This window comes from Cherax quadricarinatus, chromosome 69 (assembly GCF_038502225.1).
Source record: "Cherax quadricarinatus isolate ZL_2023a chromosome 69, ASM3850222v1, whole genome shotgun sequence".
Lineage (NCBI taxonomy): Eukaryota > Metazoa > Arthropoda > Malacostraca > Decapoda > Parastacidae > Cherax > Cherax quadricarinatus.
In genome coordinates, this window is record NC_091360.1 from 5505529 (window position 1) to 5522603 (window position 17075).

General features: G+C 41.4%; 1 protein-coding gene across 3 annotated transcripts in view; it reads right to left on the reverse strand.

The window, feature by feature from the left end:
• The window catches only part of LOC128701873 (glutamate receptor 1), a 1634372-nt gene that overhangs the window by 89288 nt on the left and 1528009 nt on the right, over positions 1-17075 (reverse strand). For all 3 annotated transcript variants that reach the window (XM_070099830.1, XM_070099829.1, XM_070099831.1), the window contains exons 14-16: positions 16754-16863; positions 14320-14518; positions 4832-5076 (exon numbers count right to left, since the gene is read on the reverse strand). In XM_070099830.1, coding sequence (XP_069955931.1) covers positions 4832-5076; positions 14320-14518; positions 16754-16863 — 554 coding nt within the window. The remainder of the gene's footprint in view (positions 1-4831; positions 5077-14319; positions 14519-16753; positions 16864-17075) is intronic.

Sequence of the window (17075 nt, forward strand, 5' to 3'; positions counted from 1 at the left end):
ATGCTCGGAATTTTTCCCTTGAATTATACATATGACAAAATTAGGAGCCTCTCTTATCACAAGAGAATTACTCGAAATTATTCCCAAAATAGGCTTCACCCGTCAGAATTAGTGGCAGTAACAACACGCTGGAGCGAGACGCAGTTATTACTATTAACATTTTATGAGCCTGGGGTACCAAGACTTCTTGTGAAGGGTCTTTTAACCTGCTATTATTTGTCGTTTTTGTAGCAGTAGTAGTAGTTTGTATAATAGTAACAGTGGTAATGATAATAAAAGCAATAAATGTAAAAATAAAAATGGTAAAATTAGCAATTTTTTAATAATAAAAACAAGAATATTGACAGAGCCTTCTCAAGCCTAACCCACCTCAACATAATTGCACTACAACTACTATTATTACTATCCTTTCGTAGCTTCCTATCTAAGTCCTGTCACTATATATACTCGTTCTCGGTTCTCTCTCTATTAGGACTGAAGAAGTCACTCGTGGCGAAGTGTACACAAGTGTCTTTTTCCACATTTTGATGGTATCAACATACCGTTTTTCAGAAGTCTGGTAATAACAACAATGTGTGTATTATACACCTGTTACAGTTACGAGGCAATTCGTCATTAATCTAGTTTTTAAGCTACCACGACCCATACGTATGGACGGCGTAGATATATTATGCAGTAGGAAATGATTAAATTGGGGTGTAAAATGAATCACAGACTCCACTGAAGGTGCTGTTGTAGAGAACAAGGTCAGTACTTGTTAACTTACTGCGCGGCAGTACAGGCGCCCAGCTTAGAGGCACTGCTGCTCACTACTAAACCAACCCTTTCTCTCACCCTAGCACTGTCACCCTAACACTTTCTCTCACGCTAGCACTGTCACCCTAACACTTTCTCTCACCCTAGCACTGTCACCCTAACACTTTCTCTCACCCTAGCACTGTCACCCTAACACTTTCTCTCACGCTAGCACTGTCACCCTAACACTTTCTCTCACCCTAGCACTGTCACCCTAACACTTTCTCTCACCCTAGCACTGTCACCCTAACACTTTCTCTCACCCTAGCACTGTCACCCTAACACTTTCTCTCACGCTAGCACTGTCACCCTAACACTTTCTCTCACCCTAGCACTGTCACCCTAACACTTTCTCTCACCCTAGCACTGTCACCCTAACACTTTCTCTCACCCTAGCACTGTCACCCTAACACTTTCTCTCACGCTAGCACTGTCACCCTAGCACTGTCACCCTAACGCTTTCTCTCACCCTAGCACTGTCACCCTAACACTTTCTCTCACGCTAGCACTGTCACCCTAGCACTGTCACCCTAACGCTTTCTCTCACCCTAGCACTGTCACCGTAACACTTTCTCTCACGCTAGCACTGTCACCCTAGCACTGTCACCCTAACACTTTCTCTCACGCTAGCACTGTCACCCTAGCACTGTCACCCTAACACTTTCTCTCACCCTAGCACTGTCACCCTAACACTTTCTCTCACGCTAGCACAGTCACCCTAGCACTGTCACCCTAACGCTTTCTCTCACCCTAGCACTGTCACCCTAACACTTTCTCTCACGCTAGCACTGTCACCCTAGCACTGTCACCCTAACACTTTCTCTCACGCTAGCACTGTCACCCTAGCACTGTCACCCTAACACTTTCTCTCACCCTAGCACTGTCACCCTAACACTTTCTCTCACCCTAGCACTGTCACCCTAACACTTTTTCTCACCCTAGCACTGTCACCCTAACACTTTCTCTCACCCTGACACTTTGTCACCCTAACACTTTCCCTCATCCTGGCACTTTCTCCTCACACTTTAACAAAGCCAACCTACATACAAGCATCTTCCAAACATACTAACAAACACACACACACACACGTATTTAAAATAACCAGACTAAACTATTTAGCGTTCAAAACTTTGCAGTACTTTATTAATAGCGCTACATCTACGCTAAATTATGTATTAGCATAGTAATTAAGAGTGTGTACTCACCTAGTTGTACTCACCTAGTTGAGGTTGCGGGGGTCGAGTCCGAGCTCCTGGCCCCGCCTCTTCACTGATCGCTACTAGGTCACTCTCCCTGAGCCGTGAGCTCTATCATACCTCTGCTTAAAGCTATGTATGGATCCTGCCTCCACTACATCGCTTCCCAAACTATTCCACTTACTGACTACTCTGTGGCTGAAGAAATACTTCCTAACATGTGTGTGTGTGTGTGTGTGTGTGTGTGTGAGAGAGAGAGAGAGAGAGAGAGAGAGAGAGAGAGAGAGAGAGAGAGAGAAAGAAAGTCAGTTGATTAAATGAAAATGCTGGCCCACAGATGGCTCCAACTTCATCCTGTTCCCTACTTGTATGTCTCATAACAATAAAAATGCTTTCAAATGGTCTGATGTAGGTAACAGCTCTTAGCTTGCCAATAAAGTTAGGAATCCTTAACCTGTAAATAGCTTGTCAATAAAGCTAGGGATCCTTAACCTTGTCAAACCCTGTGTAAAGAGAGAGAGAGAGAGAGAGAGAGAGAGAGAGAGAGAGAGAGAGAGAGAGAGAGAGAACGCAGTAACCTCACTCTGGCTGTAACCTTCTCCAGAACATCACTTCATCTGAGATCATTTATCCCCAGGATGACTTGAGTATGGAACACATTCGTACAGCATTATGATATCAACGAAATGAAGTCAGTTGATCAAATGAAATTGCTGGCCCGCAGATGGCTCTTAACTTCATCCTGTTCCCTACTGTATGTCACATAACAATAAAAATGCTTTCAAATGAGCTGATGTAGGTAACAGATCTTAGCTTGTCAATAAAGTTAGGAATCCTTACCCTAGCCTTGTCAAACTCTGTGTAAAAAAATAAGACAGAGACAGACGCAAGAAACAGACAAGAGAGAAAGACAAGACAAGACAGACAAGATAGAGACAAGAGAAATACGAGAGAGAGAGAGAAAAACAGACACAGACACATCACTCATAAATAAATGAAATTTTCACTCTCCCCTCACAGATAATCTCCAGCATCTCTGTCTCTCATCCCGTTATATCTCAAAGAGACAGTAGGAATTACACAGACAATGACACGTCTCCCTGCCTTCTCCGTTCTCCATTTTCTCATCAACAAATAAAAACTCAATTACCTGTGATTTACCCCTGATTAGTTTTCAGGGCTCTTCTACTCCCTGCAAACCAGCCTCAGGTCGGGCTTACCTTTTGAAAGCCTCTTCGACTAGACGGCCTTCACAGCTTTTACCAATCGATTTAACTCGAAACTATACATTTTGCCCATCACAAGACCATATTCTGGGCGAAACGTTGCCAATAAAAGATTGTATTATAGTACATTTGTGTCTTTATGCTATAGTTTTCAAACTGCTCTAAATCGACGATATTTACAATATAATATTATTTTAGCAAATATAATTTTTTTAATGTTCCACGTATTTAAAAAAGTATAAAGTATTCAATAGTTATATATACTTTTATTGACTTTTCATGTGACTTTTTATAAATATGTCGTGCCTAATAAGCTGAATCGTCCAGTTAGGTCTATGTGGCAAGGGTGCACTGTACCGATTAATCAGAATTACGACAGACTGACGGAGGGTTGCTAAGCGGAACGGAGGATCAAGCTTACACCTGACCTCTCAAGTGTAAGGGTTTAGCTCTTCATGCAATACATGTTAATGAAAACTGAAGACATTTGTGTAACATTAAGTAATCTTTATGAGGACACGTTTTCTCAGTCCGATATTTTCTTAAGATTGACTGAACACACGGACTGATTACCTCAAAACTTCCCTCATCGTCCACCGTTCTTCTCAGTATCGGACTGAAGAAGTCACTGGCTGGTGAATCGTTACAAATGTTGCACAAGTGTCATTTTGCAACTTTTCGATTTTTAAACCTATTTAAATCATATTTTAAAATTTTATCCAAAATAACAGTAACCACGTCTATTGCATTAGAAAAAATTGTCTGAAAAATGGTTATAATTATGGCCATAACTGTTAAAGGGGTGGACCGGTAAGCCAGCGGGAGGCGTCGGTCAGATGACCAAAAGCTACAACGGCGGGTCATCATATGACTAAGACCCTCGTCAGGAAACACGTGTCTTGTTTCAAAACAAGCACCAAACCCAAATGGGTCATACGAGTGCTGCTCATATATGTTCGTATACAAACATACGAGTGAGAAGGGTTGGATTTGAAGATCTGCCTAGAATGGGCCAATAGGCCTACTGTAATATTCCTTATTTTCTTGCATAAATATGAGTGAGGAGTGAACCTGAGAGAGTTGCCTACCATGATCCAATAGGCCTATTACAGTGTTCTTCAATTATTGCACAAAATTATATAACGAGAGGGACCTACCTAGCATGAGCCAATAAGCCTACTACAGTGCTCAATTCTTATATTGTTATACAACTACACGAGGGAGAAGAGCTGGATTTGAGAAGGCCTACTGAAGTGTCAATTCTGTGACCCGTAGCTAAATTGCTAGCGCATTCAGCTCACACTGAGGTCCGTGGTTCGATTCCTGGTACGAGTAGAAACATTAGAACGTCTTTCCTTAAGACACTTTCTGACCATGTTCATCTATCAGTAAAACTGGTACCTGGGAGGTAGTCGACTGGTGTGGGTCGCATCCTGGCGACAAAATTGACCTAATTTACTCGAAATGCTCTTCATAACAAGGGGCTTTCTGTATAGTAGTATGTCATTGATGTCAACTAAGCCTGTATACTTTGTACATGTACTTGTAGAAATAAAGATTATAATTATTTATTATTCAAATGAGAAAGAAAGAATAATGTAACCCGGAACTCACTTGAGGGGAGAACCCATTGGAGTGGCGACACCGTAGCCATTAGAGTTGAGGTTCTGTCCTATCTTCATGGTGTCACACGGCAGCTGCTCGTTGATGTAGTCGTTCTTGACGCTCTCCAGCAGGAAAGCGTACTTTCCCTTCGACGTCCGTACCCGCTCGATGCCCTCCTCGTACGTCGAAGTGAATACGTACTTCCGAGATGACATGAACTCCCACATGCGGTTGTATACGCTTATCTTGGACCTCTGGGGAGAGAGTGAGATGCATGGGGAGAGATGTATGGGGAGAATGAGATGTATGGGAAAAATGAGATGTATGGGGAGAATGAGATGTATTGGGAAAATGAGATGTATGGGGAGAATGAGATGTATAGGGAGAATGAAGAGAGGATAGTGCTGATTAGAGTGAGAAATGGGACGATAGAACGACAAGCCGAATAAAAATTACGAAGTGGATAGGTAATGAGAGACGAACGGTGAATAATTTAGGGTAAACCAATGAAGGGAAAGATTTTTACGAAACGGGAAGGAAGTCAAGAGAGAGTGATGGAAGAAGAGGAAAGAGTGTAAGACAGTGATGGAGGAAGAGGAAGGAGTGTAAGACAGTGATGGAGGAAGGGAAAGGCAGCATAAGTTCCTCAGAAAGTGAATGTGGTACGAGAAAAGACCCAGGGAAAGAGACAGAGAGAGACGTACGTTGACTGACGTACAGGGAATAACGAGAAAGACTAAGAGACAATAGTAAAACGATACACAAAGCTTCAATTATTCAAACCGAAAATGGCTTTAAGTCATACAGTAACGCTCACGTCCGTTAGTCACACACACACACATACACACACACAAACACACGCACACAAACACACACACACAAACACACACTCCTAGTGAAGGCAATGCTTTGCAACCTATTCATCACAGCTGGGAGAGTAAAGCCTTTATTCAATCTTCGACCAAAAAAAAAAGTTTAAAAAAAGTTGAAAAACTTTACCCTTCTCTGTTGTTTGATACAAACAATAGGTGTGTGTGTGTGTGTGTGTGTGTGTGTGTGTGTGTGTGTGTGTGTGTGTGTGTGTTTGTGTGTATGTGTTTGTATGTGCGTGTGTGTGTGTGTGTATGTGTGTGTACACACCTATTTTTACTCACGTATTGTGGTTGCAAAGGTCGAGTCACAGCTCCTGGCCCCGCCTCTTAGCTGGTCACTACAAGGTCCACTCTCATCCTGCTACATGAGCTTTATCGTATCTCTTCTTAAAACTATGTATGGACCCCGCTTGCACTGCATCACTCTCCTGTTTGTTCCACTTCCTGACAACTCTATGACTGAAGAAATACTTCCTAACATTCCTATGACTCATCTGAGTCTTCAACTTCCAATTGTGATCGCTCGTTGCTGTGTCCCATCTCTGGAACATCCTGTCACGATCCACCTTGTCAGTTCCTCTTAGTATTTTGTATGCTGTTATCATGTCCTCCCTATCTCTCCTGTCCTCCAGTGTCGTCAGGTTAATTTCCCTTAACCTCTCCTCGTAGGACATGCGTCTTAGCTTCAGGACTAGTTTTGCTACAAAATTTTGTACTTTCTCTAATTTCATGACGCGCTTGACCAGGTGGGGGTTCCATACTGGTGCTGCATACTCCAATATGGGCCTGACGACACAGTGTACAAAGTAATGAACGATTTCTTACTAAGGCGTCGAAACGCTATTCTTAGGTTTGCCAGGCGCCCATATGCTGCAACAGTTACTTGGTTGATGTGCGCCTCCGGAGAAGTGTTTGGTATTAAGCTCACCCCAAGATCCTTTTCCTTGAGTGAAGTTTGCAGTTTTTGCCCACTAGCCTATACTCTGTCTGCGGTCTTCTTTGACTTTCCACAATGTTCATGACTTTACACTTGGCGGGGTTAAACTCCAGGAGCCAGTTGCTTGACCAGGCTTGCAGCCTTTCCAGATCCCTTTGTAGTCCTACCTGATCCACATCCGACTGAATTCTTCGCATTAGCTTCACATCGTCCGCAAACAGGGACACCTCTGAATCTATCCCTTCCGTCATGTCATTTACATATAGCAGAAACAGCACCGGCCCTAGAATTGATCCATGTAGATTCATGCTTGTCACAGGCGCCCACTCTGACACCTCGTAACGTACATTGACTCGTTGTTTACTTCTTGTTAGGTATTCTCTGATCCATTGCAGTGCCTTTCCTGTTATACCTGCCTGCTCCTCCAGCTTTTGTATTAATCTCTTATGTGGAACACTGTCGAAAGTACAACTCCTGGAAATTTGTGACACAATTTCCCTTCCCTGAAACCGTGCTGGTTATCGTGTACAAGCCTGATAATCTTCTCCACGACTATGCATACTATACATGTCAGTGACACTGGTCTGTAGTTTAGTGCTGTTGTCTGTGTCTTAAAACCTAGGACTACATTTGCTGTCTTCCACACCTCAGGTAGTTGCCCTGTTTCTATAGATATGTTGAAGATTGTTGTTTGTGGCACACAGTGCCTCTGCCCCTTCTCTCAGGACCCCACGGAGAGATGTTGTCCGGTTCCATCGCATTTGAGGTCTCTGGTTCACTCAGCAACCTCTACACCTCCTCGGGTGTGTGTATTGTGTCCAGCATTTGTTGGTGAACCCTACCATTCCGGCTTTCTGGACTCCTTTCTGTCTTCACTGCAAACACTTCTTAAATCTCATGTAGGGCTTGTTACACCCTTTTGTCTATTTTAAGTAGGCAGTTTCTACTTGTTATTATTGCAGTGGTATACATTTACATATTATTTTTGCTATTTCACTTAATATTATATTCAGGAGTAATTCCATTAGTAGCTAAAATGGATTTACTCGACTTTATAATATTATCTGGTCGTATTACTTAGCTTTGTACATAGGTAGGTTTAGTCTAAACTGCTGGTGCAACCTGGCCAAGCACCAGCAGGTGCTTTGAGCTGCTCAACCCCTGCTCCGACCGAGTCAAAGTTGGCTGGTAAAGCCTTACTTTGTTCAGTTCATGCCTTCCTCTGGACCAGGATGGGTCTAGGGAAGTATCCACTTCTAAACCACCATTCTCCTCCTTAGAAAATACCAGGAATTTTCGGAAACTCATTGCTAAGGCTTTTCTCGGTTGGAGAAGGCGGTTGAGAAGCTCTTAGAGAAATTCTCGGTGTTGTAAGAGGGCTTATTGCAGAGTGAACCCTATGTAAGAGCTCTATCAATGTGGTGTTCGAACTTTTAAGCAACACCTGTGCATGTACATATACTGATATTTCCTGACTCACTCAGAGCCATTTGTAAATACTTAACTTAGTACTGTGATGTTTTAATGAGGCGTGAGATAAGTGTTCTACTCACAGTGCAAAATATGAGAAAGTGAATTTAAGTAGTTATTATGGTTATTAATAAATTAAATATAAACCAAGAAAATTCCTTTTTCTCTACGAGTGAAGACCCCTAGACATGCTAAGTTGGTTAGTTTGTTACGAAAAGCACTATAACCCAGGGACCAACTGACTATGTTCGTAACAGGACTCTTCACATACTTCCCGGTCGTTTCTTATGATCTCCCCTTCTTCCTTCCTCAGCCTAATTACCTGATCCTTGACGTTGTTTTTATCCTGATGTTGCTTTACAGCTTTAGGACAGATCTGGCTTTCGATGCTATGTCATTTTTGTATTGCCACTGGGCCTCCTTTTTTACCTGTGCATATTCGTTCCTAGCTCTTTGATCAATCTCTTTATTTTCTTGGGTCCTTTGTCTTCTATATATTTTTCATTCTCTAGCGTACTTAGTTTTGGCCTCTCTATACCCCTGGGTGAACCAAGGGCTCCTTCTGGTATTCCCATCGTTTCCTTTGATTTTGGGTATGAACCTCTCCTCTGCTTTCCTGCGTTTTGTTGTCACATATTCCATCATTTCATTTACTGGTTTTCCCACCAGTTCTCTTTCCAACTGAACCTCATGCAGGCAATTTCTCATCCCTGTGTAATTCTCTTTTTTGTAGTTTCGCTTTTCCCATCCTACTCGTGCTACTTCCCTCTCCACTTGTAACTCTGTGTATTCGAAGCACAGGACCACGTGATCACTAACTCCAAGGGGCCTTTCATATGTGATGTCAGTGTCTGAACACTAAAGGTGAATATGAGGTCCACTCTTGCTGGTTCATCCTCTACTCTCTCTCTCTGGTAGCATCCCTAATGTGTTGATTCACCACCTCCATCTTAGCTCTCCACGTCTCTGGTGTCCCATGTGACTCCAGGTTCTCCCAGTCAATCTCTGTGACTGAAATCCCCCACAGCTAGTACCTTTGCCCTGATCTTATGGGCCTTTCTGAACACCTCATCTAGTTTATCAACCATTGCTTTGTTGCTCTCATCATATTCTTGTCTTGGCCTCCTGCTATTCTGTGGTGGGTTGTACACCACTACCTTGGGACCCTCAGCCTGAGTGTTCCTACTATGTAGTCCCTGGCTTCCCCTTTGTGCAATCCTTTCAACTCCCCAAAATTTCACTTTTTTTGATGAGCAGTGCAACCCTTCCACCCCCTCCCCTCTGTTCCCTCTTTCCTCAGGATCAGATATCTAGTTGGAAAGATTGCGTCGTTTATCATTCCCGTGTGCTTGGTTTTTGTAAATGCTATAATGTCTGGGGATGCCTCCTCATACTTGTTCGTTATACTGTGTTGTTGTACCTTACCTTCAGCTTCTTTTCCAAAACTATATTCTGGGGGGTTTGTGGGGGCTGGGAGAGTGGGAAACCTGGCAGGGTGCTATGAGAGGCTGCTGTGTAAGTGCGGTTTGTGAGGGAGGGGGCTGTAAGTGTGGAGTGTCGTTTTTGTTTAATCTGTTTGATTATGGAATTCTGTGGGTGATTCTGTAAGTGGTTGTGCTTGCTGCTCCTCCAGACTCTGGGTGTCCCCGCTTGACTACCTTTCCCTTCTTTCTTGCTACTATCGTCTTTGTATCCTCTCAGTGTCTGTCGTACTGCTCTTCTGTCGTGGTGTAGGTACACCCGCTGGTGTTTTGTTTCCTTTATCCGTGGTTTCTGCTGCAGGATCCCGTTTTGCACCGATTCTGTCCTGAAAATCAATTTGACTGGTGTGTGTACACACTCACCTATTTGTGATTACAGGGGACGTGTCATAGTTCCTGGCCCTGCCTCTTCACTGATCGCTGTTAGGTCCTCTCCCAGCTCCATGAGTTTTATCAAACCTCGTCTTTAGACTATGTATGGTTTTTTTCTTCTCTACGTCACTTGCCAGACTATTCCACTTCTTGATAACTCTATGGGTGAAGAAATACTTCCTAACAGCCCTTTGACTCATCTGAGTCTTCAGTTTCCAATTGAGACCCCTTGTCCAGAATAGAGCTCTTCGCTTCATTACCGATACCAGGAGGAGAGACAGAGTAAAAATGGCAGATTTACACATACAACAAGATATTACTGCCATAAATGTACGCCTTGACACCCTAAAAAAGAAACAACTCTATACAATGCAAGAACTATACATGCCAGATAGAGAACATCCTATACAAGTGGTAAATACCACGGATTATAGCATCAATACTCCTCTTCACAGGACTCAAAGGACTCAAAGAATGACTCTCCCACAGAGGGTCCGTCGTTTTATACATAAAGATGATTACCCTCGACCCATGATATTGAGCAACCTCCCTGATGAAGAAGATTGGGTACCACAAGAACCCTTCTATGTATACTGAGAACATCATCGCCCCCAATTAGGGAGACATCTTATATAACAATCTAATGTAAAAATTATGCTATTTACTATGGCTGGACACCACCTGTAGGAAGCCATTGTCACGGAATTCTATAAACTGGCCAGAAAATTGCCTTCATTGTCGCATAAATATCCGTTGTGCAATCGCAAAAAAAAAAAAAAAAAAAAAAAAAAAAAAAAAAAAAAAAAAATTGCAACTTGTATAATTACTACCAATTCAGAGTCATGTACTTATATATCTGTTATATCTATGTGACTCTGACGGGTTAGTCTTATACCTCTTAAAGAATATCTTATCATTTCACGTGCACTTTTTAAATTACACCAAAGTGGTTGGGCCACTTACCTTTTATATCCTACCTCTCTCCCCCCTCCCACCCTTTTCCAAAATTTCTATCCTTACCCATCCTTCTTCCTTACCCATCTCACCAAAGCTCTGGTCTGGATACCGAATACCCCTTGTTATTGTGTCCCAGCTCTGGAACATCCTGTCTCTGTTCAACTTGTCAATTCCACGCAGTATTTTGTATGGCGTTATCATGTCTCCTAATCCTCCTGTCCTCCAGTGTCGGTAGGACAATTTCCCTTAACCTTTCTTCGTAGGACATTCCCCCTTAGCTCTGGAACTGTACTCGCCTAAATGTGTTTGCAAGGGTCTAGCTCCTGTCCCAGCAGCTCTATTCCTCTCTCATTTCCTGAACTCTCAGGCACAATCGTACCTACGCTTAAAGCTCTGTATTAAAATACGCGTCCTAGTGAAGATTTGGCGCGTCCTAGCGCGTGCTCGCGCGTGCTAGTATGCGTGTCCCTCTGCCACTCTGGATCACAGACAGAAGAGAAGGACAGGTTTAAGGGTGATACACTGTGTGTGGTTATTAATTTTGAGTGAGGGCTGGAGGGCTTGTGGTTGGTGGAGGAAGTGAGGGAGAGAGGAAGTGAGGGAGGGAGAGGAGAAGTGAGGGAGAGGAGAAGTGAGGGAGGAAAGCAGAGAGAAAGAGGGAGGAAGAAAGGGATGAAGTGAGGGAGGAGAGGTAGAGGAAAGAAAGGGTTAGGGTGGGAAGAGAGTACTGGTGAAAGAGAGTTTGAGTGCTGAAAGAAGGGAGGAGGAGGAGGAGGAGGAGAGAATGAAAATGAGAGAAGATTAATGAGAGGGGGAGAAGGGAAAACCCCAGTCATAACTTCCTGTGTTACACCTTGTGTTACAACCTGTTGGGTTACCCCTTGTTACAGCCTGTTGTGTTACCCCTTGTTACAGCCTGTTGTGTTACCCCTTGTTACAGCCTGTTGTGTTACCCCTTGTTACAGCCTGTTGTGTTACCCCTTGTTACAGCCTGTTGTGTTACCCCTTGTGTTATAACCTGTTGTGTTACCCCTTGTTACAGCCTGTTGTGTTACCCCTTGTTACAGCCTGTTGTGTTACCCCTTGTGTTATAACCTGTTGTGTTACCCCTTGTTACAACCTGTTACCCCTTGTGTTATAACCTGTTGTGTTACCCCACGTGTTACCCTTGTTTCAACTTGTGTTACCCTTGTGTTACAACCGGTGTTACCCTGTGTTACAGTTTGTGTTACCCCTGTGTTACAATGTGTTACCCCTAAGTTATAACCTATTGTGTCGCTCCTCTGTTATAACCTGTTGTGTTGCTCGTGTTATTATAATCAAGGGGAAGTGCTAAACCCGTAGGATTATACAGCGCATGTGGGGGGATGTGGAAGGTATTCAGGCTTAAGGGAACTGGAGCCCAGATCCAACTCCCAGGATCAAGAGCCCCTCACCAGCGTTAAGGAACCTTTTTTAAGGGGACCCTGTGTTACAACCTCAATGTTTCAGATTGATCAAAGTGATTATTACTACTAACTTTACGGATTTTATCGCTCCCTTGTTTGTTTCCCTTTTGAAGGTCATTATGAGAGGAACCTTGATGCTGGAGAGAAGCTACTGGGTAAGGTAACCTAGCTAGCGTCCCTTTCCTTGATTCAATCCTAGTACCCTCGACCCCTATTTAGGTGAGCTCAGACAGGAAGCGGGTCTGTCTGTCGTTCTCTGTACACGGAGGATGAAGTCTCCACCACTTACGCTAAATGACCCACATGAGTTTAGCGCTTACCATGAATTATTAAAAAGACCCTGTAATGACCTTTTTATCAATACGTTGGAATCACTTTGGGTGAATACCACATCTAACCTAATCGGTTTATCACCTATGGGTATTCAGAGGTTAAGGATCTAATGGCCAGGTCTCAGACTAGGCCTCCTGGTGGATCAAGGCCTGATTAACTAGGCTGTTACTGCTGGTCAAACGCAGTTGAGCATACAGACGACAGCTTGGTTGATCTACAACTGATCTGGAACTAAACTAGTGTCTTCTTGGAGACATGCTACATGGTATACTGGAAGGCAGTGTATGGTAGTAGATGGTATACTGGGATGTAGGGTATAGTAGTAGATGGTATACTGAGAGGCAGAATATGGTAGTAGATGGTATACTGCGAGGTAGGGTATAGTAGTAGATGGTATACCGAGAGGCAGAATATGGTAGTAGATGGTATACTGCAAGGTAGAGTATGGTAGTAGCCGCTAAGGTGCAGAGTTCAATTTGCTGGCTGAAAGCTCTTAGTCTATCCCAGTTCATTTTAAATCCTAGCACTAAGATATATTCTTCCTGGTGTTGTGCCTTATTTGTTATTTATATATTCTTCCCCCAGTTAACCGGGTGCCACATGACTTACTGGGAAGAACATGCGAAACGGAATCTTATCCGAGGTTCGATTTCCTGACTCGGAAAAACGATCAAGCTTCGTTGCACTTCAACTACTCCTAGCAGTATTACGCGTTAGGACGAAGTTGTGGGTCGCACCTAGTACTTGCACCTAATACTTGCTGGGTGGCAAGTCCTAGCTAAGAAAATTCCATTCCTGCTGGAATGTCATGTCTTGAGAACCGGAGAAAGAGAAATACAGAGAGAGAGAGAGAGAGAGAGAGAGAGAGAGAGAGAGAGAGAGAATACTAGAAATATCCACACTCAATAGTATCCCAGGCATGGACCAGAAACTATCAACAGCTGTTCCCAGTATTTATTTTTTAAGGCTGTGTTTTAATGCGGAATACGATAATGGAAATATGAATTTATGAATAACTTCCTGGTATGAGTTCTGGCCTCCATGGGTTACCAAAAGTATTATTCAAAGAGTAGAGGAAGGGAAGTTGAGGTTGTTTGAACATTTAGAGAGGCAGCAAAATGAATGACGAGGATGATGTGTGTATCTGGGGGGAAGGGAAGAAGAGTTAGGGGTCGTCAAAGGAAGGGTTGGGAGGAATCTATAAGAAAGGTTTCGAGTTCTAGAAGCTTAGCTTTCCAACAGGCTTGTGTGAACTGTTAGATGGGAGTGGGAGCAAGCGGTTATGATTTGATGTGCTGTTGGAGTGTGAGAAAGGACACAGTTATGAAGAGATTCAAGGAAACTGGTTAGCCGGTTCAGAGAACCGACAAGTTGATAAATTAGATCAATTAGTAAACGTTTCATCACACAGTGGCTTCATCAGTCCTACACAAAGAATTATAGTGAAGATCAGAAAGCGTCTGAGGTAATCAGTCCATCGACTCGAAGCTGAAGGACTGATTATCTCAAACTTCTTCTGATCTTCGCCATTCTTCTTTGTATAGGACTGATGAAGTCACCGACTGATGAAGTCCTCAATAAAGATATCCAAGTGTTGCACGTGTGTCTAATTTAAATTAACACCTACCTCAAAGAACTCTTTAGAAGAGCCACCGTCACGGGTACCATACTCCACCTCAGTCTGCTTGGCCAGGTCATCCACCGACTTGATAGGCGTGACCATCCTCTCCACGGTGAGGAAGGCAGCCAAGTTGGCCGTATATGATGAGATGATGATAAGGGTGAAGAACCACCAGGCACTGCCCACTATTCTTCCTGAGAGTGACCTGAGGACAAGGGGGCGAGAAGTGTCAGAGTGAAGGAAAAACTTGAAAGAGCGAACTGAAAAGAAAGTATTATACTAAGAAAATGTATAATGAGGGAAAAGAATATGTTTATAGCAAGAGAAAGTTTCGTGATATAAATTATCACACAGTGAGAATATGTCGGTATATTACAAGGAAATCCTCACTTAACGTCGTTTCGTTATAACGTTGAGAGAAAATCGATTCCCGGATGGGCCACTGCGCGGAGTTTACATCTTCATGTGTGAACTGCGTGGTGGTAGGTGGTGCTCCTTACAATGTTCGCATTGCAAACATTTATTCCTTTATCTAACCCTGTTCCATCGAGTGCTAAAAGTGCACTGTGCACCCATGATGTTTATATCAATTAGCTTATGATAAAATTAGTTTCGTTTTCCATTTCGCTTAAAGTCGCAGTCTGCAATAACCTATCAACGTTAAGTGAGGACTTGCTGTACCAGTAGAACGTGAGTACTCATTAGTACACTATGATAAAATACCAGTATACTGTGATAGTAATAGTGTAAGAAAATATCTGAGGCATGACAAAATCAGGATAACATAAAATATCACATACCATAATTTAGAAAGTGTCAGTATAGTGAAAGTTTCAGGATATTGTGAGAATGTACTTGTATAGAGTGAAAGTTTCAGTAATGTGTGAGAAAGTTCCCATTCAATGTGAGGAAGTTTTGGCAAAGCGTGATAAAATTTCTTTTAATAAGAGAAATTTTAGTAAATTTTGAAGACAGTTCCATTTTTTAGTGCGAGGAATTCAGAAATCCGAGACAAAGTTCCTGTCTAGTTTCAGGAAGTTTTAGTAAATTGTGATAAAGTTAATTTTGTATGTGGGTTTCATTAAAGCGCAATAAAGCTAGTGTTTAGTGTAGAAAAAAGTAAGAGTGGAATAAAGTTTTAGCAGATTATTTAGTATAGAAAAATGTAAGAGTGGAATAAAGTTTTAGCAGATTATTTAGTATAGAAAAAAGTAAGAGTGGAATAAAGTTTTAGCAGATTATTTAGTATAGAAAAAAGTAAGAGTGGAATAAAGTTTTAGCAGATTATTTAGTATAGAAAAAAGTAAGAGTGGAATAAAGTTTTAGCAGATTATTTAGTATAGAAAAATGTAAGAGTGGAATAAAGTTTTAGCAGATTATATAGTGTAGAAAAAAGTAAGAGTGGAATAAAGTTTTAGCAGATTATTTAGTATAGAAAAAAGTAAGAGTGGAATAAAGTTTTAGCAGATTATTTAGTATAGAAAAAAGTAAGAGTGGAATAAAGTTTTAGCAGATTATTTAGTATAGAAAAATGTAAGAGTGGAATAAAGTTTTAGCAGATTATATAGTGTAGAAAAAAGTAAGAGTGGAATAAAGTTTTAGCAGATTATTTAGTATAGAAAAAAGTAAGAGTGGAATAAAGTTTTAGCAGATTATTTAGTATAGAAAAAAGTAAGAGTGGAATAAAGTTTTAGCAGATTATTTAGTATAGAAAAAAGTAAGAGTGGAATAAAGTTTTAGCAGATTATTTAGTATAGAAAAAAGTAAGAGTGGAATAAAGTTTTAGCAGATTATTTAGTATAGAAAAATGTAAGAGTGGAATAAAGTTTTAGCAGATTATATAGTGTAGAAAAAAGTAAGAGTGGAATAAAGTTTTAGCAGATTATTTAGTATAGAAAAAAGTAAGAGTGGAATAAAGTTTTAGCAGATTATTTAGTATAGAAAAAAGTAAGAGTGGAATAAAGTTTTAGCAGATTATTTAGTATAGAAAAAAGTAAGAGTGGAATAAAGTTTTAGCAGATTATTTAGTATAGAAAAAAGTAAGAGTGGAATAAAGTTTTAGCAGATTATTTAGTATAGAAAAAAGTAAGAGTGGAATAAAGTTTTAGCAGATTATTTAGTATAGAAAAATGTAAGAGTGGAATAAAGTTTTAGCAGATTATTTAGTATAGAAAAAAGTAAGAGTGGAATAAAGTTTTAGCAGATTATATAGTATAGAAAAAAGTAAGAGTGGAATAAAGTTTTAGCAGATTATTTAGTATAGAAAAATGTAAGAGTGGAATAAAGTTTTAGCAGATTATTTAGTATAGAAAAAAGTAAGAGTGGAATAAAGTTTTAGCAGATTATTTAGTATAGAAAAAAGTAAGAGTGGAATAAAGTTTTAGCAGACTATTTAGTATAGAAAAACAGTAATAGTAGATTTAAGTTTTAGCAGCCTCACCTGGGACTGAGGTCAATGCCTTGCTGCATGAAGGCTCCCAGGGTGAACCAAAGACTGTTACAGATTGTAAAGTCGTTAGTCACACTCGACTTGGTGTAAGTCTCAATCACCTGCGTGGGACCATAAGTAATTAGTGGATGATGGATAGTGATGAACTGGCAGGTAAGGGGCTACAGACATGCATCACATAATTAGCGAGTCACGGTAAAGTTAAATCACTATTACACAAACTTCACTTTAGAAAAAGTAATCATTCTGCCGTAACATAACTCACAAAATCGTAATAACACGATTGCAAGCAAATCACGGAACGAATGGGATT